This window comes from Thalassophryne amazonica, chromosome 6 (assembly GCF_902500255.1).
Source record: "Thalassophryne amazonica chromosome 6, fThaAma1.1, whole genome shotgun sequence".
Classification (NCBI taxonomy): Eukaryota; Metazoa; Chordata; class Actinopteri; order Batrachoidiformes; family Batrachoididae; genus Thalassophryne; species Thalassophryne amazonica.
The window spans coordinates 84748226-84774222 of NC_047108.1; the positions used below are offsets into that span (position 1 = coordinate 84748226).

At 40.9% G+C, this 25997-nt stretch overlaps 1 protein-coding gene across 5 annotated transcripts in view; it reads left to right on the forward strand.

The window, feature by feature from the left end:
* The first annotated feature begins 2282 nt into the window (after positions 1–2282).
* The window catches only part of LOC117512537 (metabotropic glutamate receptor 7-like), a 343778-nt gene continuing 320063 nt past the window's right edge, over positions 2283–25997 (forward strand). For 3 of the 5 annotated variants that reach the window (XM_034172642.1, XM_034172644.1, XM_034172645.1), the window contains exon 1: positions 2500–3519. In XM_034172642.1, coding sequence (XP_034028533.1) covers positions 3019–3519 — 501 coding nt within the window. In that variant the 5' untranslated portion in view covers positions 2500–3018. Of the gene's footprint in view, positions 2346–2499; positions 3520–25997 lie in introns of those variants that run through there. The other 2 variants (XM_034172646.1, XM_034172641.1) reach the window with 2 other exon arrangements.

Genomic DNA, 25997 nt, shown 5'->3' on the forward strand with positions numbered 1-25997 from the left:
TACAGAGGCATAACGTTGACCAGGCACAGCACGAAGTTATGGGAAATAGTAGAAGCTAGGCTTAGAAAACCGGTGAAGATCTGTGAGCAGCAATATGATTTCATGTTAAGAAAGAGCACTACAGATGCAATGTTTGAGAATACTGATGGAGAAGTATAGATATTGTTACACTGTGTATTTGTGGATTTAGAGAAAGCTAAGGTGCCAAGAAAAGAGTTGTGGTATTCTATAAGAATGTCTGGAATGGCAGAGAAGTATGTAAGGGTAGTGCAGGACATGTACAAGGATAGCATGACAGCGGTGAGATGCGCAGTAGGAATTACACCAAGGATCAGCTCTGAGCTATTTTTGTTCACAATGGTGATGGACATTTTAATGGATGGGATCAGGCAGGAATCTCCATGGACTGTGATGTTTGCACATGACATTGTGATCTGTAGTGAGAGTAGAGAGCAGGTTGAGTCTAGCCTGGAGAGGTGGAGATATGCTCTGGAGAGAAAGGGAATGAAAGGCAGTAGAAGTAAGATTGAGTACATGTGTGTGAATGGGAGGGAGCCCAGTGAAGGAGTAGAAGTGGTGAAGGTAGATGATTTTAAATACCTGGGGTCAATTGTCCAATGTGATGGAGAGTGTGGTAGAGAGGTGAAGAAGAGAGTGCAGGCAGGGTGGAGTGGGTGGAGAAAGGTGGCAGGAGTGATCTGTGACTGAAGAATATTGGCAAGACTGAAGGGGAACGTTTACAAGACAGTAGTGAGACAAGCTATGCTGTACGGCTTTGAGATGGTGGCTCTAACAAAAAGACAAGATGCAGAGCTGAAGATGTTGAGATTCTCTTTGGGAGTGATGAGAATGGACACGTTTAGGAATGAACATATCAGAGGGACAGGTCAGGTGGGACGGTTTGGAGACAAAGTCAGAGAGGCAAGATTCAGATGGTTTGGACATGTGCAGAGGAGGGACCTAGGGTATATAGGGAGAAGGATGCTGAGGATGGAGCCACCAGGCAGGAGAAGGGAGGCCAAAGAGGAGGTTTATGGATGTGGTGAGGGAGGACATGCAGGTGGTTATGACAGAGGAAGTTACAGGGACAGGGTGAGATGGAAACAATTGATTTGCTGTGGCAACCCCTAACGGGAGCAGATAAAAGAAGAAGAAGAAGATGTTATTCTTAAAACACACACACCTGTACGCACATATGACAGAGGCCAGCAGGAGTTGCTGTGTTTATGGTGGTCAATAGACCTCACTCCCCTGACAACCAAAGGACTCGCTGGCCAGGTTTTTAGCTGACTGGTCACAGCATCCGCCTCTCATGTTGGAGATCGTGAGTTCACAACCCCAGGGGGGCGAGTGGTAGGAATCAACAAACACAACAAAAGGCAGACGAGAGAGAGTACAGTCGCTACACACACACAATATTAAATTATTTATTTTGGCAAGGTCAAAGGAATTCGATTTTCAATCCAGTTTTGATGAAAGGCGACACACACTTAGATAGATTCCAGAACTGTCTTGGCAAGGTCGGCCACAACTCAGTCATTTGGCTGAAGGTCAAATTCATTAGGGTCAAATGTCAGATTGTTATTGTTCTTACTGTCTCCACACCCAGGGGTACTATTAAAAGCTTAAATGAAATAACTAATCAAAAAATGACTCACAAAGCTGCTTAAATTGTTTAGCAAGTTTCTGCCAATAAATAAATGGAAATAAAAATAAATTACAAAGAGTTCGTTGCTTCTAAAATGACCATTTATGTTTTGTTTTTTTTTAATTTGCTGATGATGTATGTGATGAGGATGAAGGCTGAGTGGTCAGTTCTCACCAGGGTGTGCGTACTTGTGCATAAGTCTGTGCACAGGATGAATGAGGAATGGGGGTTGCCTGGGATACCAGCATGGAGTCATCCAAATATCCCCCCCCCAACCTCGGGTTTTTAAGGATGCCTCTGACAGTGTAATAATGTTGCAGTTGTACTTTTAAAAAACAAAAAACATCTGTGCGTAAAACTCCTCTCACGGGTTTTGTTTAACGTCAACCACGTCACCGTCGAAATGAAAAGACACTATAGTTTTTTTGTGAGCAGTGAGGGTCACTGAGGGGGGAGGAGAGAGGAAGATGGAGTAGAAGAGGGAGGGAGGGCGAGACGCGCGCGCGAGAGAGAGATAGTGAAGTCTAGCCCCGGCGCGGTGAGACGCGCATCGCCACAACTGTCTGCTTATTTAAGTCTAAACCGCTCTTGTTTGCCTCCTTGCTGAACCGATGTTTGAAGAGTGCGGGAGACCTCCTGCAGAGGAGATGGAGTGATTTTTTTTTCTCTCTCTCCTCAGCCAGCTGAGTGACGTCTGGTGAGGAGAGGCGGCTGAAAACTCCGCGCGCACACGCCGAAGCCTCTCGCTGTGACTCACTCGATTTGCAAAAAAAAAAAAAAAAAAAAAAGAAAATGCTGTAATTAGCTGGATTTCTGGACTTACTGGCTTTTCTCTCATCAGCAGAGACACGTTTGAACCTCTTGTCGTTTTTCCTTTTCTTTTTTTTTGTGTGGACATGATATGCCCTCCTGGGAGACGGCAGCCGACTGAAACCTCGTCGCGCTCCGGTGGAGTTGGTGTGAGAAAGAAGAATGTCACCCACTTCTGCAGGTGCTAAGTATTTATTCTGAGAGAGAATTCCTGATCGTCACGACACAGTCCAGAAACCCTCTGAATGTGAAGATATGCCCGCTGCCAGCCGCGCGCGCTTTGGATAAAAAGAAAAATTAGGTCACTTCTTCTGTTTCCTTGCGTGTGAGTGGTAATTTAAAGGGAAGTTTCCTTCCGATCAGAAGGAAGTGAATTAGTGGTTTTACTGTTCAACAAGCTGCGGGCAGGAAGAGATGGGCGCAGTTTCCTGAGCCCTTCCACTTCTTTCGCTTGTTGAATCTCGGCCACAAAAGATGGATTCGCGCTGTTAAACTTCTTCGCCTCTCGGCTTCGATCGTCGGCGGATTTTCCGCTGCTGCGTCCTTCCGAAAAGTTGACCATGGCTCATCGCTGCGTGCGCGCGAAGCTGAGCTCCATATGGAGCGCGCTGTGGCTGATGAAAACTGCGGTAGATTTTGCGTTGCCTCAGGAGACTTACGCGCCCCATTCCATTCGGACCGAGGGCCACCTGACCCTCGGAGGACTGTTCCCGGTGCACGCCAGAGGCGCCGACGGCGCGCCGTGCGGGGACTTGAAGGAGAACGGCATCCAACGGCTCGAGGCCATGATGTACGCGTTGGATCAAATCAACCAGGACGAGCAGCTCTTACCCAACATCACCTTAGGCGCCCGCGTGCTGGACACTTGTTCGAGGGATACGTACGCACTGGAGCAATCTTTAACTTTCGTCCAAGCGCTGATCACCAAGGACACGTCAGACGTGAGATGCACTAATGGGGAGCCGCCGGTGTTTGTCAAGCCGGAAAAAGTGGTGGGAGTCATCGGAGCCTCCGCCAGCTCGGTGTCGATCATGGTGGCCAACATCCTGCGCCTCTTCCAGGCAAGTCGAAAACACTCAGCATATCTCAGTTTTAATAACAACAACGTGGCTTCAATGTATTTTATATATATATATATATATATATATATTTAAAAATGCTTGAGTGAGGTTTTTTTTTTTTTTGGCACTACGTGGGTGAGACGTGAGACATATGAGTGGCCCCGGTGGTGCTGAAAGAACAGCTCCCGTCTGTTGCGCTGAGTGCGCGCACAGACTGACACCATCACACCCAAACCTCCACAGCCCCCTCCGGTCCCGCTTTATCTGATTGTACATCTTACACGGAAACTCTTTGGCACCAGTTCGATTGTTGTAAGTAACCAAAGTGGAATCCGCTGGTCTTTCAGAGGGACTTAAAGGACAAGTTTCACTTTTTGTTTTTCCAGAATCTCAAAACTGTGAGCAGTTTTCTGCCCACCTTTGATAATTGATATATATATATATATATATAAAATCATGGTGTCTAATCAGCATCTTGATATGGCACACCTGTGAGGTGGGATGGATTATCTCAGCAAAGGAGAAGTGCTCACTATCACAGATTTAGACTGGTTTGTGAACAATATTTGAGGGAAATGGTGATATTGTGTATGTGGAAAAAGTTTTAGATCTTTGAGTTCATCTCATACAAAATGGGAGCAAAACCAAAAGTGTTGCGTTTATATTTTTGTTGAGTATATATATATATATATATATATATATATATTATACTGAAGAGGAAATAATAGGTATCAACTACGTGTATACTAGACCATTAACCCTAATTAGTATATCTGGGGACCACAAGGACCCCAGGGGTATATTTTGGCAGTCCTACCTCAATGAGATTTTATGTATTTGTCACCTATATAATTGCTTTTAATTTTGCTTCTTTATTTGATTCAATACTGTGAGCTCCATAATATTTTTTCTTATGGCGTCTGTTTGGACCACAGTTTGATACAATGGTATCGGACTCTATGGCAAATTTTGAGCTTCGTGACAATTTTCAAAACTATTGCACTCGTGTTTTCATGAGCTAGAATGAGCCGTTCATATCAACATAGGAGAGGGCCCCCCATATAGACTGCCATGGTGATATAGTAGCCCAAAAGCAACATGCTTACTTTGTTTTTCACATTTTTCAGTGCAGCTGGAAGACTGAAGAAAAAAGATGAGGAATAAGTGGTTGTTCCCTAATACACTATTTACTCGTTTCTAGTGCAGACTAACAAATCCTTCATTTTTGGAAAATGGGGGATTATACATATTGCTCATCACAAGAGAAGACATAGGATCTTTGCTAAAGAAGGGAAAATTTGAAGGGAAACAGTGTTGTGACTGGCGACTGCATCATGCAATCTGCAATTTCACCAGTAGGTGACACTATATCCTACATACTTTAGTTTTAAGTGTTCTTGTGCATTGGCCCTGTGATTGCAAAATATTGTCTGCTCTGAGATGATAAAATTCAAAAGTGTATGTTACATAAAGTCTTAATAACTTACTTACTGGATAATCAATAGTAATTTAACAATCATATGAACTAAAGGCAAATGTGGGAAAAACGTGTTGGACCACTTACTCCAATTACGGGTAACGGGGTGGCTGGAGCCTATCCCAGCAGTCATAGGGCACGAGGTGGGGTACACCCTGGAGAGGACACACTTATATATATGTTAAATAAAATCAAACTTTTTAGTATTTTATAGTGTGTGTGTGTGTATTGGCACAGGCTTCGGGGAGTGTTAGCCTTACTTAGCTCCAAATAAGGAGTCCTCCAAGGAATAAAGGTTGGGATCACTGTTCTAATTTACCCACATAAACATGTGTTGCTCAGTAGCATCTGGTACTCTTGGTGAAGGTTAATTAATGTATTCAATCACCACATTTTAGACAGGGCATGTTTGGGTTTCCCAAAGCCTAGGCATGACATCAGTGGGGTTAATGTTGAGGAACACGCACCATTTCATTTTGAGATGTTCAAGTTATTTGAAATATTTTGCCTAATTTTTGTAAATTTTGATTGGAAACACCATTCTGCACACACTGACATTAAATGCTCTTTCAAATTTGGATAACTTCAAATATTATATTGCATAGACTGATAATATTGAGCACATGGTTTTGTTCTATGTGATGCGCTTGTTCAACATCAATCAATCAATTTTTTTATATAGCGCCAAATCACAACAAACAGTTGCCCCAAGGCGCTTTATATTGTAAGGCAAGGCCATACAATAATTATGTAAAACCCCAACGGTCAAAACGACCCCCTGTGAGCAAGCACTTGGCTACAGTGGGAAGGAAAAACTCCCTTTTAACAGGAAGAAACCTCCAGCAGAACCAGGCTCAGGGAGGGGCAGTCTTCTGCTGGGACTGGTTGGGGCTGAGGGAGAGAACCAGGAAAAAGACATGCTGTGGAGGGGAGCAGAGATCGATCACTAATGATTAAATGCAGAGTGGTGCATACAGAGCAAAAGAGAAAGAAACAGTGCATCATGGGAACCCCCCCAGCAGTCTACGTCTATAGCAGCATAACTAAGGGATGGTTCAGGGTCACCTGATCCAGCCCTACTATAAGCTTTAGCAAAAGGAAAGTTTTAAGCCTAATCTTAAAAGTAGAGAGGGTGTCTGTCTCCCTGATCTGAATTGGGAGCTGGTTCCACAGGAGAGGAGCCTGAAAGCTGAAGGCTCTGCCTCCCATTCTACTCTTACAAACCCTAGGAACTACAAGTAAGCCTGCAGTCTGAGAGCGAAGCGCTCTATTGGGGTGATATGGTACTACGAGGTCCCTAAGATAAGATGGGACCTGATTATTCAAAACCTTATAAGTAAGAAGAAGAATTTTAAATTCTATTCTAGAATTAACAGGAAGCCAATGAAGAGAGGCCAATATGGGTGAGATATGCTCTCTCCTTCTAGTCCCCGTCAGTACTCTAGCTGCAGCATTTTGAATTAACTGAAGGCTTTTTAGGGAACTTTTAGGACAACCTGATAATAATGAATTACAATAGTCCAGCCTAGAGGAAATAAATGCATGAATTAGTTTTTCAGCATCACTCTGAGACAAGACCTTTCTGATTTTAGAGATATTGCGTAAATGCAAAAAAGCAGTCCTACATATTTGTTTAATATGCGCTTTGAATGACATATCCTGATCAAAAATGACTCCAAGATTTCTCACAGTATTACTAGAGGTCAGGGTAATGCCATCCAGAGTAAGGATCTGGTTAGACACCATGTTTCTAAGATTTGTGGGGCCAAGTACAATAACTTCAGTTTTATCTGAGTTTAAAAGCAGGAAATTAGAGGTCATCCATGTCTTATGTCTGTAAGACAATCCTGCAGTTAGCTAATTGGTGTGTGTCCTCTGGCTTCATGGATAGATAAAGCTGGGTATCATCTGCGTAACAATGAAAATTTAAGCAATACCGTCTAATAATACTGCCTAAGGGAAGCATGTATAAAGTGAATAAATTGGTCCTAGCATAGAACCTTGTGGAACTCCATAATTAACTTTAGTCTGTGAAGAAGATTCCCCATTTACATGAACAAATTGTAATCTATTAGACAAATATGATTCAAACCACCGCAGCGCAGTGCCTTTAATACCTATGGCATGCTCTAATCTCTGTAATAAAATTTTATGGTCAACAGTATCAAAAGCAGCACTGAGGTCTAACAGAACAAGCACAGAGATGAGTCCACTGTCCGAGGCCATAAGATCATTTGTAACCTTCACTAATGCTGTTTCTGTACTATGATGAATTCTAAAACCTGACTGAAACTCTTCAAATAGACCATTCCTCTGCAGATGATCAGTTAGCTGTTTTACAACTACCCTTTCAAGAATTTTGAGAGAAAAGGAAGGTTGGAGATTGGCCTATAATTAGCTAAGATAGCTGGGTCAAGTGATGGCTTTTTAAGTAATGGTTTAATTACTGCCACCTTAAAAGCCTGTGGTACATAGCCAACTAACAAAGATAGATTGATCATATTTAAGATCGAAGCATTAAATAATGGTAGGGCTTCCTTGAGCAGCCTGGTAGGAATGGGGTCTAATAAACATGTTGATGGTTTGGATGAAGTAACTAATGAAAATAACTCAGACAGAACAATCGGAGAGAAAGAGTCTAACCAAATACCGGCATCACTGAAAGCAGCCAAAGATAACGATACGTCTTTGGGATGGTTATGAGTAATTTTTTCTCTAATAGTTAAAATTTTGTTAGCAAAGAAAGTCATGAAGTCATTACTAGTTAAAGTTAATGGAATACTCAGCTCAATAGAGCTCTGACTCTTTGTCAGCCTGGCTACAGTGCTGAAAAGAAACCTGGGGTTGTTCTTATTTTCTTCAATTAGTGATGAGTAGAAAGATGTCCTAGCTTTACGGAGGGCTTTTTTATAGAGCAACAGACTCTTTTTCCAGGCTAAGTGAAGATCTTCTAAATTAGTGAGACGCCATTTCCTCTCCAACTTACGGGTTATCTGCTTTAAGCTACGAGTTTGTGAGTTATACCACGGAGTCAGACAACATGTCATTAGCTGTTAATCAGAAGAGGCTGTGTGCATGTTTACCAAAATCTAATGCAAGAAAGATAGCTTCAGGGCTACAGTGTACTTCAGGGGTTGGGCTTTAAATGTTAAAGTTCTTCACTGCAATAAAACAGTATACTAACAGAAGATTTGATTGATCAGTGCATGCTTTTATTCAGTTTTTGTTGAGCCATGGCAACAGGCACAGTCTTCTGTCCATAAAATATAAGTCAAATGACACCATGGGTCATACAGCTGTATATAATACCCCTGTCACACTAGAGGCCGAATGAGCCCAAATGGCATCTGAATGAAAATTTAACATACATTCCAGAACAGTCGAGATGCATTCAAGTTTGGCTATAACTGCCATACCAGTAATCATGAGTGTGCATGTCAGTGATCTGATGGCTGTAATGATATGACCACATGCGTCTACATGTACTTCAGCAGTGAGATCCTTAGTGGACCCTGGGTTACATGTCATCAGTTCATATGCCATTTGAAATCCAGCAGGGTGACATGGCAGGTCTTCAAAAGACAGCGGACCACTGCGCTCACTCTGCCACACCCCTCACCTTTCTTGCCTTCCACCTAGACCTTGGATAGCACTCGAACAGCACCTGTCAGGCAGTCGATGTGCATTCTTCTTATTCTTAGTGCAATCTCACAGCATTCTAAGTATTCATACTGTGTTTGAACTATATTTGGACTGCATTCGTGGGCATGCACACGGATTGTGCACAGTTCAGTTGAGGCGGATTCCGCCCACATTCTAAGTATTTGACCGGCATTCGTACACGGCTGTCCAAATGTCTGTCCCTCCCGACTGTGCCTCAGAGTTTGTTTTTTTCCCCATTTGGCCTGATTTGGCTTCATTCGTGCTCATTTGTGCTAAGTGTGATGGGGCCCTAAAGTGAAAAGATGAAGCTGAATGAACCAGAAGGCAGTTTATTTAAAATTTTCAACAATGTGTTGACAGTTGCTTGAATTTGCATTTGATTTATGCAGGACTTTTTGCATGACAATAAATCATTGGCACAAAAAGGCTCAATGCATATTTGGTGCCAAAACAGTGACACAAATGGTGCCAAATGCCATCAGTTTTTTGGTTTAGTTTGTTAAATAAATAAATCGTAGGACTACTTATTCCCTCACTCTTCTCCTTCTTGCATGGTCACTCAGTTTTTGAGAACTGCCTCCTCCAGACAGATTTACCATACTATTTATATTTCTTAAAGATTGATGGGAATGAAGTCCAAGACATAATCAGTGACTTGGAAATGTTCATGTATCCATTCCCTGACTTGTCTAAAGAAAACTGTAAAAGTGATGATTGACTGTAAATTCATCAAAGGGTGCCAATAATTTAATGTTAGGATTTTTTGTTTCACTTTATGAAAGCATTTTCTTTTGTTCTTGTTGCCAAATAACTTTGGGCATTTTTAAAAATATTTTGATAAAGTTGTTGTTCACATCATTTGTGGCCATATATTAAATGCATACTTAAAATACAGGGATATCAAAAATTTTGTACATGTGTGTATCTTTAATTTTCTCAAAAACCTGCCCATGTTTTGTTCACAGTGTTCAGCCAAAAAGCCCAAAAGCTGTTCAAAAACTGCCAAAATTCACACAAAACTCTATAGCTATAAAAATATTTATTGATCACGTCTCAAATTTTAACAAACTACAAATAAACAACTGTGATTTCAATTTATTTTAATTCAATTTATTTAGTTTATATGGCACCAAATCACAACAAAGCTGCCTCAAGGTGCTTCACAAAAGTAAGGTCTAACCTTACCAACCCCTAGAGAAAGCACACAGGCAACAGTGGTAAGGAAAAAACTCTCTCTGATGATATTGAGGAAGAAGCCTCAAGCAGACCAGATTCAAGCGGGTGACCCACTGCTTAGGCCATTCTAGCAGTTACAAGATTTTGCAAAGTTTTATAAAACAGAACATAACACAACAAAAGAAGTATTTGATGAGACGTCCATGCAAGCGTCCAGTCCACAGGCAGGGGTCATCCAGCAGTGCTCATGCCATTCAGTGGGCCTGTTCCCGCGGCAGAGTCCGTTCAACGTTCATTTCATTTGTCAAATCCAGCTCGTGATGTCGTGACATCATCTGCACCTTGGACAGAGAGAGAGAAAAAATGACTGGTAAATTAAATAACTATACCTTGTAAAGTGTTGAATAAAAAGTAGCAATAAACTCTTTGTCCCCCCCCCTTGCAGTACCTCTGTGCTACACTTTTGGAATCACTGGTATGGTGTCTGGCCAGCTTAGGACTGATGCAGAGTTGACGTACACAGGTATATTGCAGGAAAATATACCTAACTGGCCAAGTTTCTTCAGATGTCATTTTACCACTAAATATGGTGACAATTACAAAGTAGTTTGGTTGTGTTGTTTTATTGACATTTGAGCATATGGTGGATTTTTTTTTTAACTCTGACAAAGCATTATTTGACTATGGCAGTAAAAGAGTGAACTTTATATTTTGAAGGTTTTGTGTGAAAATGTCCTTATTCTTGGACGCAGAGAGCTTTCTTGGAGTGTTGGCTCATGCTGTTGGTGCTGCATGGGAATGAGAAACTCAGCAAGGCTCCAACACACAGCAGATTATTTATTTAAAACAAATCTCCATTGCAAAATATCTAATTACTTGATATACTGTGGATATGTTCATTAATTATTTATTTATGTATTTGGTACGGTTTTGTGCACTATGGGGGCAGCGATGTTCCAGACTGTCAGTGTGAATGCTGTTGTGATTTGTGGTTGTAGATTGTAACTCACTGTAATGTCACTTTGTGTTTGCATTAAGTTGAATTAGACAAACCATGTGCCTGGCTGTAAGTAGCTGTTTAACTGCAATTGTCGGGCCATCAAAGTACTTAACATGCTTTTACCCCCCTCCACACAGATGCACAACTTCCCCCCCAATCCATCGTTTTGCTCTCAGAGGTTTTTGTGGCCGGACGGTTATTATACTGACGGTTCCTATCACAGCCTTCATACTTTAGTTCCTGTTCTCTCTTCAGTTAACAGGTTCTTTAAAATTTCAGGTTTGTGAAAACCCTGGAGTTATGCTTTGATGCATCCTAACTACATTAGCTGTTTGAAGCAGGATGTGCTTTGTGTGAGAATTCCTTTAATTTGCAGACTTTGTATTATGTACAGTACTGTGCAAAAAATCTTAGGCATGGTAGAAAACCCATAAAGCAATAAATAAATACCCAGGATAATTCCAAGCATCCAAATACAAGTATGAACTAATTTGTAGCAAAATAATAATTAAAATCTAAACTAAATAAAATAAATATGTTGTGCAGTGGTCGGCACACTTCCAATAACCGATAATTACCGAAGATAAAGTTTTCATTATCGGATTATCTTTTCAGATAACTCTGAAAACCATTATTGGACTAATTATCTTCCGATGAATTTGTGTCTGATAATTTTTAGACCGTTAACGTGGTAAACAAAGATGTGTAGTTCTACCCTCTGCAAACAGAGTAGAGCTGGTTCTAGAAGAAACCACTCTATCCTCTGCAGGCAAAGGAGAACTAATGACCAAAGGAAAAAAGAAACATTTCTTTTAATACCATACTGATATGTGGCCAATATCACCCAAGTCAACCAGAGGCATACATTTTTAACTTATGGTTCAAATTTTAACCAAACTTATTTCGGACAAGTTATTTAAATTAACGTCACTTCTGAAGTTTTATAAAGTGAAAATATCAGATATATGTTTTAGTTTTAAAGTAATGCGCTAAGTTTTAAGGTTTAGTGTGGGCATGCTGTGCCCAGCAGTGCATTATGGGTGATAGGGTAATCTCAGTACGTTCATGACAGGAGAATGCATTTGAGACACTCTGATCAGGACAACAGCATTAAACTCTCGTGCCTAAAACTCTTGAGAATATATTCTCTGGGTTTATAGATGTTGTTTTTGTGTTTGCTTTTATTAAATTCCACGCATTTTAAACGTAGCAAGTAGAAAAACAGATTATCTGGAATTTTGTCTTTGCAAGTTTTCAAGGTTTCTACTGCCATATACTGGCCAGTAGTGTTCATGGCAGTGCTCAGGCTGGGCAGACACTGTACCAGAGAACCGCACGGTGTAAAAGTTCAGAGCGCACGATTTATGTTCTCACACACATTGTACGTTCAAAAACCACACGTCGGACTCGTGTTTCCAGAGGCAAAACGTAATCAGAAGCCTTTTTTTTCAAACTTAATTTACAAAAACTCTCGATGGGAGACATCAAAGTAAAAAAACAAACAAACAAAACAAACAAAAAAACATTACAAGACAGGTCTGCGGTGTTTGCACAGGCACAAGAATATCAAACAGGTTTGATTTTCATCTGACTATACGATCGCCGATCAGGAGGTGGTCGTGAGATGTTAAACGCAGCTTGTTACTCCATGTATACTAAACGATACAGGACACGCGATTAACCTGAAACTCAATGCGATCTAAAAACATTAAAAGATATATGTTATATCTTAACTTTGCACAAATGACAGAATTGACATTAATTGAGTTATTCTATCAGTATTCATTTTATTTACACCAAACCATAACTCAGCAGGGCTTTATTTTCCAAGACCACCTGACGGCAGCTCTGTGATTGAGTAGAGTTGAGCTTTCTGGCTTTTCTCAGTTGCATCTGTGCTGGAAGCCATGAAGTAAACAGGAACTTCCAGCAGGGGGCAGAACACTCAAAGACAGAAGTGCTGACTCATTGTTTTGGTCTCTTGTTGCTTTTGATGTTTCCAAAAGTGATTTTGGTGTTAAAGCTCAAAATCAGCTTGTTAGTAGTTGTAAGTATACCGGAGACAACACTGGAATTTATCAGTTATCTGGAATTTATCGGTTATCTGTAACTTCCGATACATTTTTGTGTGGTTTATCGTTTAAACTTTATCAAAGATAACTTTTTAGTTATTTGATTATCTGTTATCGAAGTTAATTTTTTGTTTATTTATTTATTTTTATTATTTTTTTATTTTATTTTAATTTTTTATCTGTGCCCACCACTGATGTTGTGTGACTTTTCTTGGAAGACAAATCCTTCTTGGTGAATTATCCCATGGTTTTACAAGAACATCATGTCGATCAAAAGCGTAACCAGGGGGATATTTTTAATTTAAATCCTTCGCAAAACATTCCACACAGAGTGGCAGCTGAAACAAGGATTAAAAACAATTAATCAAATGAACAAAATGCTTCACGACATTGATTAAAAGTTCTAAATTTGCTAAATTACTTTGGAAATGCTTGAGACATAACTAATCTTTTCTGAACTATTTCCTTCAGAAAAGATTAAACATTTCAAATATGAGCGAAAACAGTAGATGACGACTTACACCACAAAATCATGAACTGTTGTAAAAATCAATCAATCAATCAATCAACTTTTTTCTTATATAGCGCCAAATCACAACAAACAGTTGCCCCAAGGCGCTCCATATTGTAAGGCAAGGCCATACAATAATTATGAAAAACCCCAACGGTCAAAACGACCCCCTATGAGCAAGCACCTGGCCACAGTGGGAAGGAAAAACTCCCCTTTAACAGGAAGAAACCTCCAGCAGAACCAGGCCCAGGGAGGGGCAGTCCTCTGCCGAGACTGGTTGGGGCTGAGGGAAAGAACCAGGAAAAAGACATGCCGAGAAGGGGGGCAGAGATCGATCACTAATGATTAAATGCAGAGTGATGCATACGGAGCAAAAGAGAAAGAAACAGTGCATCATGGGAACCCCCCCACAGTCTACGTCTAAAGCAACATAACCAAGGGATGGTCCAGGGTCAAAATGTTGGAGCTCTGACAGAGTGACCATCGGGGTTCTTACCTCCCTGACTGAGGCCCTTCTTTCCCGATCATTCGGTTTAAACGGACGGCCAGATCTAGGAAGAGTCCTGGTGGATCCAAACGTTTTCCATTTACGGATGATGGAGGCCACTGTGCTTATTGAGACCTTCAAAGCAGCAGAAATGTTTCTGTACCCTTCTTCAGATTTGAGCCTGGAGACAATGCTGCCTCTGAGCCAGTGGCAGTTGCTGGTCTTTCAACGAGAAGAAGCTCACTGTCGGCTTACATCACAAAATTTGTCAATTTATTTTTATGTAAATGCAAATATGTGTGAGTGGCCGGCTGCGGTGTTTACCGAGCCCGCAGACTCAGTAAGCGCATAGGAGGCAGTGTTAGCAATCGCAGTGATGCTGACCGGTGCCGCGACCGACCCGCCTGATAAGGACGCAATGCTCTGTAAAAAAAAAAAAAAAGCATGCAAAATTGCACTCAAAAAAAAATCTGCAAAACTGCGACGCCGCGAAAGGTGAACCGCGTTATAGTGAGGGACCACTGTATCTCAAAATAACTGTCAATCAAAATGGGATTCAGCCAGAACTCCAGCGTCCAGGCCCGCCCACAGCTCCATTCACCCCCAGAGACGTTCAGCATCCGGGGGCATCCGGGGGTGGAACAAAATCGTGGCATTTATCCAATGACTGTTGAGTTTTGAGGCAATGAAAAAAACCTTTCCAGACAGTCCCATTGAAGTGAACGGACACTCGGCTTCTACAGGAAAATGCACTGACCACAGACCCTATGAGAAAAAGATTTATGAGAAGTTAACAAAATAGAGTCAGTTGATTTGTGATAAGTAGCTGATTCTGAACAAACTCATTTTCAAAATGAACGTGTTCTAATGCATTTGTAGTCAATGAAATGTTAACAAACTGTACCTATTTGACCACTTAATTTTTTGACAATTTAGGTGAAGCTGAGCTTCCCTTGCAGTCTTAGAGAAACCATCTTTGCTCTGATGTCGACAGACAATTCCTTTGACTTCATGCTTGGTTTGTGCTCTGACATGCACTGTCAACTGTGTGCCCTTATATGTAGACGTGTGTGCCTTTGTAAATCATGTCCAGTCAACTGAATTTACCCGAGGTGAACTCCAATTAAGCTGTAGAAACATCTCAAGGATGCTCAGTGGAAACAGGATGCACCTGAGCTCAGTTCTGAGCTTCATGGCAACGGCTGTGAATACTTATGTATGTGTGGTTTCTTAGTTTCTTTATTTTTAATACATTTACAAAAATCTGAAAAAACCCTTTTTCACATTGTCATTATGTGGTGTTGTGTAATTTGAAAAAAAAAAAAAAATCTGGAATAAGGCTGTAACATAAGAAAATGTGGAAAAAGTGAAGTGCTGTGAATAATTTCCGGATGCACTGTAAGTAGGACACGGCTGATTGATGCAGGTGTGCCGCAACCACAGGTGTAGATGATGATCAGCTCCACAGGCAGGAAAAGCACAGGAAGGAGGGGGGAGAAAAACAAAAGTAGTCAGACCAATTCTCCACACCACAACAGAGCCACTTGCTTCAGGACATGATTCACTATTTTGAAAATGATAAAAACAACAAATGAGCAACAGGTTACTTAATTTCAAATCAAATCAATTTTATTTATATAGCACCAAATCACATATCTCTCTCTCTAATCTCTAATAGTTAAAATTTTATTAGCAAAGAAAGTCATGAAGTCATTACTAGTTAAAGTTAAAGGAATACTCGGCTCAATAGAGCTCTGACTCTTTGTCAGCCTGGCTACAGTGCTGAAAAGAAACCTGGGGTTGTTCTTATTTTCTTCAATTAGTCAATCAATCAATCAATTTTTTTATATAGCGCCAAATCACAACGAACAGTTGCCCCAAGGCGCCTTATATTGTAAGGCAAGGCCATACAACAATTATGTAAAACCCCAACGGTCAAAACGACCCCCTGTGAGCAAGCACTTGGCTACAGTGGGAAGGAAAACTCCCTTTTAACAGGAAGAAACCTCCAGCAGAACCAGGCTCAGGGAGGGGCAGTCTTCTGCTGGGACTGGTTGGGGCTGAGGGAGAGAACCAAGAAAAAGACATGCTGTGGAGGGGAGCAGAGATCGATCACTAATGATTAAATGCAGAGTGGTGCATACAGAGCAAAAAGAGAAAGAAACAGTGCATCATGGGAACCCCCCAGCAGTCTACGTCTATAGCAGCATAACTAAGGGATGGTTCAGGGTCACCTGATCCAGCCCTAACTATAAGCTTTAGCAAAAAGGAAAGTTTTAAGCCTAATCTTAAAAGTAGAGAGGGTGTCTGTCTCCCTGATCTGAATTGGGAGCTGGTTCCACAGGAGAGGAGCCTGAAAGCTGAAGGCTCTGCCTCCCATTCTACTCTTACAAACCCTAGGAACTACAAGTAAGCCTGCAGTCTGAGAGCAAAGCGCTCTATTGGGGTGATATGGTACTACGAGGTCCCTAAGATAAGATGGGACCTGATTATTCAAAACCTTATAAGTAAGAAGAAGAATTTTAAATTCTATTCTAGAATTAACAGGAAGCCAATGAAGAGAGGCCAATATGGGTGAGATATGCTCTCTCCTTCTAGTCCCCGTCAGTACTCTAGCTGCAGCATTTTGAATTAACTGAAGGCTTTTTAGGGAGCTTTTAGGACAACCTGATAATAATGAATTACAATAGTCCAGCCTAGAGGAAATAAATGCATGAATTAGTTTTTCAGCATCACTCTGAGACAAGACCTTTCTGATTTTAGAGATATTGCGTAAATGCAAAAAAGCAGTCCTACATATTTGTTTAATATGCGCTTTGAATGACATATCCTGATCAAAAATGACTCCAAGATTTCTCACAGTATTACTAGAGGTCAGGGTAATGCCATCCAGAGTAAGGATCTGGTTAGACACCATGTTTCTAAGATTTGTGGGGCCAAGTACAATAACTTCAGTTTTATCTGAGTTTAAAAGCAGGAAATTAGAGGTCATCCATGTCTTTATGTCTGTAAGACAATCCTGCAGTTTAGCTAATTGGTGTGTGTCCTCTGGCTTCATGGCTAGATAAAGCTGGGTATCATCTGCGTAACAATGAAAATTTAAGCAATACCGTCTAATAATACTGCCTAAGGGAAGCATGTATAAAGTAAATAAAATTGGTCCTAGCACAGAACCTTGTGGAACTCCATAATTAACTTTAGTCTGTGAAGAAGATTCCCCATTTACATGAACAAATTGTAATCTATTAGACAAATATGATTCAAACCACCGCAGCGCAGTGCCTTTAATACCTATGGCATGCTCTAATCTCTGTAATAAAATTTTATGGTCAACAGTATCAAAAGCAGCACTGAGGTCTAACAGAACAAGCACAGAGATGAGTCCACTGTCCGAGGCCATAAGAAGATCATTTGTAACCTTCACTAATGCTGTTTCTGTACTATGATGAATTCTAAAACCTGACTGAAACTCTTCAAATAGACCATTCCTCTGCAGATGATCAGTTAGCTGTTTTACAACTACCCTTTCAAGAATTTTTGAGAGAAAAGGAAGGTTGGAGATTGGCCTATAATTAGCTAAGATAGCTGGGTCAAGTGATGGCTTTTTAAGTAATGGTTTAATTACTGCCACCTTAAAAGCCTGTGGTACATAGCCAACTAACAAAGATAGATTGATCATATTTAAGATCGAAGCATTAAATAATGGTAGGGCTTCCTTGAGCAGCCTGGTAGGAATGGGGTCTAATAAACATGTTGATGGTTTGGATGAAGTAACTAATGAGAATAACTCAGACAGAACAATCGGAGAGAAAGAGTCTAACCAAATACCGGCATCACTGAAAGCAGCCAAAGATATCGATACGTCTTTGGGATGGTTATGAGTAATTTTTTCTCTAATAGTTAAAATTTTGTTAGCAAAGAAAGTCATGAAGTCATTACTAGTTAAAGTTAATGGAATACTCAGCTCAATAGAGCTCTGACTCCCTGTCAGCCTGGCTACAGTGCTGAAAAGAAACCTGGGGTTGTTCTTATTTTCTTCAATTAGTGATGAGTAGAAAGATGTCCTAGCTTTACGGAGGGCTTTTTTATAGAGCAACAGACTCTTTTTCCAGGCTAAGTGAAGATCTTCTAAATTAGTGAGACGCCATTTCCTCTCCAACTTACGGGTTATCTGCTTTAAGCTACGAGTTTGTGAGTTATACCACGGAGTCAGACACTTCTGATTTAAAGCTCTCTTTTTCAGAGGAGCTACAGCATCCAAAGTTGTCTTCAATGAGGATGTAAAACTACTGACGAGATACTCTATCTCCCTTACAGAGTTTAGGTAGCTACTCTGCACTGTGTTGGTATATGGCATTAGAGAACATAAAGAAGGAATCATATCCTTAAACCTAGTTACAGCGCTTTCTGAAAGACTTCTAGTGTAATGAAACTTATTCCCCACTGCTGGGTAGTCCATCAGAGTAAATGTAAATGTTATTAAGAAATGATCAGACAGAAGGGAGTTTTCAGGGAATACTGTTAAGTCTTCTATTTCCATACCATAAGTCAGAACAAGATCTAAGATATGATTAAAGTGGTGGGTGGACTCATTTACTTTTTGAGCAAAGCCAATAGAGTCTAATAATAGATTAAATGCAGTGTTGAGGCTGTCATTCTCAGCATCTGTGTGGATGTTAAAATCGCCCACTATAATTATCTTATCTGAGCTAAGCACTAAGTCAGACAAAAGGTCTGAAAATTCACAGAGAAACTCACAGTAACGACCAGGTGGACGATAGATAATAACAAATAACACTGGTTTTTGGGACTTCCAATTTGGATGGACAAGACTAAGAGACAAGCCTTCAAATGAATTAAAGCTCTGTCTGGGTTTTGGATTAATTAATAAGCTGGAATGGAAGATTGCTGCTAATCCTCCACCCCGGCCCGTGCTACGAGCATTCTGACAGTTAGTGTGACTCGGGGGTGTTGACTCATTTAAACTAACATATTCATCCTGCTGTAACCAGGTTTCTGTTAGGCAGAATAAATCAATATGTTGATCAATTATTATATCATTTACCAACAGGGACTTAGAAGAGAGAGACCTAATGTTTAATAGACCACATTTAACTGTTTTAGTCTGTGGTGCAGTTGAAGGTGCTATATTATTTTTTCTTTTTGAATTTTTATGCTTAAATAGATTTTTGCTGGTTATTGGTAGTCTGGGAGCAGGCACCGTCTCTACGGGGATGGGGTAATGAGGGGATGGCAGGGGGAGAGAAGCTGCAGAGAGGTGTGTAAGACTACAACTCTGCTTCCTGGTCCCAACCCTGGATAGTCACGGTTTGGAGGATTTAAGAAAATTGGCCAGATTTCTAGAAATGAGAGCTGCTCCATCCAAAGTGGGATGGATGCCGTCTCTCCTAACAAGACCAGGTTTTCCCCAGAAGCTTTGCCAATTATCTATGAAGCCCACCTCATTTTTTGGACACCACTCAGACAGCCAGCAATTCAAGGAGAACATGCGGCTAACATGTCACTCCCGGTCCGATTGGGGAGGGGCCCAGAGAAAACTACAGAGTCCGACATTGTTTTTGCAAAGTTACACACCGATTTAATGTTAATTTTAGTGACCTCCGATTGGCGTAACCGGGTGTCATTACTGCCGACGTGAATTACAATCTTACCAAATTTACGCTTAGCCTTAGCCAGCAGTTTCAAATTTCCTTCAATGTCGCCTGCTCTGGCCCCCGGAAGACAATTGACTATGGTTGCTGGTGTCGCTAACTTCACATTTCTCAAAACAGAGTCGCCAATAACCAGAGTTTGATCCTCGGCGGGTGTGTCGTCGAGTGGGAAAAAACGGTTAGAGATGTGAACGGGTTGGCGGTGTACACGGGGCTTCTGTTTAGGGCTATGCTTCCTCCTCACAGTCACCCAGTCAGCCTGCTTTCCCGGCTGCTCGGGATCTGCCAGGGGGGAACTAACGGCGGCTAAGCTACCTTGGTCCGCACCGACTACAGGGGCCTTGCTAGCTGTAGAATTTTCCACGGTGCGGAGCCGAGTCTCCAATTCGCCCAGCCTGGCCTCCAAAGCTACGAATAAGCTACACTTATTACAAGTACCATTACTGCTAAAGGAGGCCGAGGAATAACTAAACATTTCACACCCAGAGCAGAAAAGTGCGGGAGAGACAGGAGAAGCCGCCATGCTAAATCGGCTAAGAGCTAGTAGCTACGCTAAGCTAGCGGATTCCTAAAATCACGCAAAGTGAATAATGTGTAAATAATTTAGAGGTGATTCAGCAGAAGGAGTGCTTTAGTTAAGGCACGCAAAGATTACACTGGGAAACAAATCGTAATCTAGATAACTAGATCAATCTAACTGCGCAGATTAAACAGCTAACAGATACAGAAAAACACCGCTGTGCTCCGGAACAGGAAGTGATACAATACCGCAGTGAGAGCCAACCACCAGTAGAGGCAATTAGTGATGTGTTGTAAGATGTCCTAGCTTTACAGAGGGCTTTTTTTTTTTATAGAGCAACAGACTCTTTTTCCAGGCTAAGTGAAGATCTTCTAAATTAGTGAGACGCCATTTCAACAATAAGTCAATATTTCAAAAATGCTTGAAACACTACACAAACGACTTGTTTCAGAAAATAACCCAGCGTTTCAAAAAGGCAAAAATATCAAACAGGTTATTTCAGAAAATTATTTCATGTTTCAAAATGCTGGAAGTAATAATAGAATTTTAATATGCTCAAAAAACACAAAATTAACCAGTTGACTCAGAAAACGATTCAGTATTTCAATAATGTTCAAAACACTAAATCAAATCAAATCAATTTTATTTATATAGCGCCAAATCACATATCTCTCTCTCTAATCTCTAATAGTTAAAATTTTATTAGCAAAGAAAGTCATGAAGTCATTACTAGTTAAAGTTAAAGGAATACTCGGCTCAATAGAGCTCTTTGTCAGCTTGGATACAGTGCTGAAAAGAAACCTGGGGTTGTTCTTATTTTCTTCAATTAGTGATGAGTTGTAAGATGTCCTAGCTTTATGGAGGGCTTTTTTATAGAGCAACAGACTCTTTTTCCAGGCTAAGTGAAGATCTTCTAAATTAGTGAGACGCCATTTCAACAATAAGTCAATATTTCAAAAATGCTTGAAACACTACACAAATGACTTGTTTCAGAAAATAACCCAGCGTTGCAAAAAGGCAAAAATATTAAACAGGTTATTTCAGAAAATTATTTCATGTTTCAAAATGCTGGAAGTAATAATAGAATTTTAATATGCTCAAAAAACACAAAATTAACCAGTTGACTCAGAAAACGATTCAGTATTTCAATAATGTTCAAAACACTAAATCAAATCAAATCAATTTTATTTATATAGCGTCAAATCACAACAAACAGTTGCCCCAAGGCGCTTTATATTGTAAGGCAAAGCCATACAATAATTACGGAAAAACCCCAACGGTCAAAACGAGAGCAAGCACTTGGCGACAGTGGGAAGGAAAAACGCACTTTTAACAGGAAGAAACCTCCAGCAGAACCAGGCTCAGGGAGGGGCAGTCTTCTGCTGGGACTGGTTGGGGCTGAGGGAGAGAACCAGGAAAAAGACATGCTGTGGAGGGGAGCAGAGATCAATCACTAATGATTAAATGCAGAGTGGTGCGTACAGAGCAAAAAGAGAAAGAAACACTCAGTGCATCATGGGAACCCCCCAGCAGTCTAAGTCTATAGCAGCATAACTAAGGTTAAGGGTGGTTCAGGGTCACCTGATCCAGCCTTAACTATAAGCTTTAGCAAAAAGGAAAGTTTTAAGCCTAATCTTAAAAGTAGAGACGGTGTCTGTCTCCCTGATCCGAACTGGGAGCTGGTTCCACAGGAGAGGAGCCTGAAAGCTGAAGGCTCTGCCTCCCATTCTACTCTTACAAACCCTAGGAACTACAAGTAAGCCTGCAGTCTGAGAGCGAAGCGCTCTATTGGGGTGATATGGTACTATGGGGTCCCTAAGATAAGATGGGACCTGATTATTCAAAACCTTATAAGTAAGAAGAAGAATTTTAAATTCTATTCTAGAATTAACAGGAAGCCAATGAAGAGAAGCCAATATGGGTGAGATATGGTCTCTCCTTCTAGTCCCTGTCAGTACTCTAGCTGCAGCATTTTGAATTAACTGAAGGCTTTTCAGGGAACGTTAAGGACAACCTGATAATAATGAATTACAATAGTCCAGCCTAGAGGAAATAAATGCATGAATTAGTTTTTCAGCATCACTCTGAGACAAGACCTTTCTAATTTTAGAGATATTGCGCAAATGCAAAAAAGCAGTCCTACATATTTGTTTAATATGCGCATTGAATGACATATCCTGATCAAAAATGACTCCAAGATTTCTCACAGTATTACTAGAGGTCAGGGTAATGCCATCCAGAGTAAGGTTCTGGTTAGACACCATGTTTCTAAGATTTGTGGGGCCAAGTACAATAACTTCAGTTTTATCTGAGTTTAAAAGCAGGAAATTAGAGGTCATCCATGTCTTTATGTCTGTAAGACAATCCTGCAGTTTAGCTAATTGGTGTGTGTCCTCTGGCTTCATGGATAGATAAAGCTGGGTATCATCTGCGTAACAATGAAAATTTAAGCAATGCTGTCTAATATTACTGCCTAAGGGAACATGTATAAAGTGAATAACATTGGTCCTAGCACAGAACCTTGTGGAACTCCATAATTAACCTTAGTATGTGAAGAAGATTCCCCATTTACATGAACAAATTGTAATCTATTAGATAAATATGATTCAAACCACCGCAGCGCAGTGCCTTTAATACCTATGGCATGCTCTAATCTCTGTAATAAAATTTTATGGTCAACAGTATCAAAAGCTGCACTGAGGTCTAACAGGACGAGCACAGAGATGAGTCCACTGTCTGAGGCCATAAGAAGATCATTTGTAACCTTCACTAATGCTGTTTCTGTACTATGATGAATTCTAAAACCTGACTGAAACTCTTCAAATAGACCATTCCTCTGCAGATGATCAGTTAGCTGTTTTACAACTACCCTTTCAAGAATTTTTGAGAGAAAAGGAAGGCTGGAGATTGGCCTATAATTAGCTAAGATAGCTGGGTCAAGTGATGGCTTTTTAAGTAATGGTTTAATTACTGCCACCTTAAAAGCCTGTGGTACATAGCCAACTAATAAAGATAGATTGATCATATTTAAGATCGAAACATTAATTAATGGTAGGGCTTCCTTGAGCAGCCTGGTAGGAATGGGGTCTAATAGACATGTTGATGGTTTGGAGGAAGTAACTAATGAAAATAACTCAGACAGAACAATCGGAGAGAAAGAGTCTAACCAAATACCGGCATCACTGAAAGCAGCCAAAGATAACAATATGTCTTTGGGATGGTTATGAGTAATTTTTTCTCTAATAGTTAAATTTTATTAGCAAAGAAAGTCATGAAGTCATTACTAGTTAAAGGAATACTCGGCTCAATAGAGCTCTGACTCTTTGTCAGCCTGGCTACAGTGCTGAAAAGAAACCTGGGGTTGTTCTTATTTTCTTCAATTAGTGATGAGTAGTAAGATGTCCTAGCTTTACGGAGGGCTTTTTTATAGAGCAACAGACTCTTTTTCCAGGCTAAGTGAAGATCTTCTAAATTAGTGAAATGCCATTTCCTCTCCAATTTACGGGTTATCTGCTTTAAGCTGCGAGTTTGAGAGTTATACCACGGAGTCAGGCACTTCTGATTTAAGGCTGTCTTTTTCAGAGGAGCTACAGCATCCAAAGTTGTCTTCAATGAGGATGTAAAACTACTGACGAGATACTCTATCTCACTCACAGAGTTTAGGTAGCTACTCTGCACTGTGTTGGTATATGGCATTAGAGAACATAAAGAAGGAATCATATCCTTAAACCTAGTTACAGCACTTTCTGAAAGACTTCTACTGTAATGAAACTTATTCCCCACTGCTGGTTAGTCCATCAGAGTAAATGTTATTAAGAAATGATCAGACAGAAGGGAGTTTTCAGGGAATACTGTTAAGTCTTCAATTTCCATACCATAAGTCAGAACAAGATCTAAGATATGATTAAAGTGGTGGGTGGACTCATTTACATTTTGAGCAAAGCCAATTGAGTCTAACAATAGATTAAATGCAGTGCTGAGGCTGTCATTCTCAGCATCTGTGTGGATGTTAAAATCACCCACTATAATTATCTTATCTGAGCTAAGCACTAAGTCAGACAAAAGGTCTGAAAATTCACAGAGAAACTCACAGTAACGACCAGGTGGACGATAGATAATAACAAATAAAACTGGTTTTTGGGACTTCCAATTTGGATGGACAAGACTAAGAGTCAAGCTTTGAAATGAATTAAAGCTCTGTCTGGGTTTTGGATTAATTAATAAGCTGGAATGGAAGACTGCTGCTAATCCTCCCCCTCGGCCTGTGCTACGAGCATTCTGACAGTTAGTGTGACTCGGGGGTGTTGACTCATTTAAACTAACATATTCATCCTGCTGTAACCAGGTTTCTGTAAGGCAGAATAAATCAATATGTTGATCAATTATTATATCATTTACTAACAGGGACTTAGAAGAGAGAGAACTAATGTTTAAAAGACCACATTTAACTGTTTTAGTCTGTGGTGCAGTTGAAGGTGCTATATTATTTTTTCTTTTTGAATTTTTATGCTTAAATAGATTTTTACTGGTTGTTGGTGGTCTGGGAGCAGGCACCGTCTCTACGGGGATGGGGTAATGAGGGGATGGCAGGGGGAGAGAAGCTGCAGAGAGGTGTGTAAGACTACAACTCTGCTTCCTGGTCCCAACCCTGGATAGTCACAGTTTGGAGGATTTAATAAAATTGGCCAGATTTCTAGAAATGAGAGCTGCTCCATCCAAAGTGGGATGGATGCCGTCTCTTCTAACAAGACCAGGTTTTCCCCAGAAGCTTTGCCAATTATCTATGAAGCCCACCTCATTTTTTGGACACCACTCAGACAGCCAGCAATTCAGGGAGAACATGCAGCTAAAGATGTCACTCCCGGTCCGATTGGGGAGGGGCCCAGAGAAAACTACAGAGTCCGACATTGTTTTTGCAAAGTTACACACCGATTCAATGTTAATTTTAGTGACCTCCGATTGGCGTAACCGGGTGTCATTACTGCCGACGTGAATTACAATCTTACGCTTAGCCTTAGCCAGCAGTTTCAAATTTCCTTCAATGTCGCCTGCTCTGGCCCCCGGAAGACAATTGACTATGGTTGCTGGTGTCGCTAACTTCACATTTCTCAAAACAGAGTTGCCAATAACCAGAGTTTGATCCTCGGTAGGTGTGTCGCCGAGTGGGGAAAAACGGTTAGAAATGTGAACGGGTTGGCGGTGTACACAGGGCTTCTGTTTAGAACTATGCTTCCTCCACACAGTCACCCAGCCGGCCTGCTTTCCCGGCTGCTCGGGATCTGCTGGAAGGGAACTAACGGCGGCTAAGCTACCTTGGTCCGCACCGACTATAGGGGCCTGGCTAGCTCTAGAATTTTCCACGGTGCGGAGCCGAGTCTCCAATTCGCCCAGCCTGGCCTCCAAAGCTACGAATAAGCTACACTTATTACAAGTACCATTACTGCTAAAGGAGGCCGAGGAATAACTAAACATTTCACACCCAGAGCAGAAAAGTGCGGGAGAAACAGGAGAAGCCGCCATGCTAAACCGTCTAAGAGCTAATAGCTGCGCTAAGCTAGCGGATTCCTAAAAACACACAAAGTGAATAATGTGTAAATAATTTAGAGGTGATTCAGCAGAGAGAGTGCTTTAGTTAAGGCACGTGAAGATTACACTGTGAAACAAATCGTTTCGTTATCTAGTTATCTAGATCAATCTAACTGCGCAGATTAAACAGCTAACAGATACAGCAAAACATTGCTGTGCTCCGGAACAGGAAGTGATACAATACTGCAGTGAGAGCCAACCACCAGTAGAGGCAAGCAAGAGTCACCCAGAGGTAGATTGTTTAGAGAGCAAGTCAATGAAACCATTCATGTGTTGGGTCTAGACTCTGGTTAAGTCAACTGGTTAAATTAACC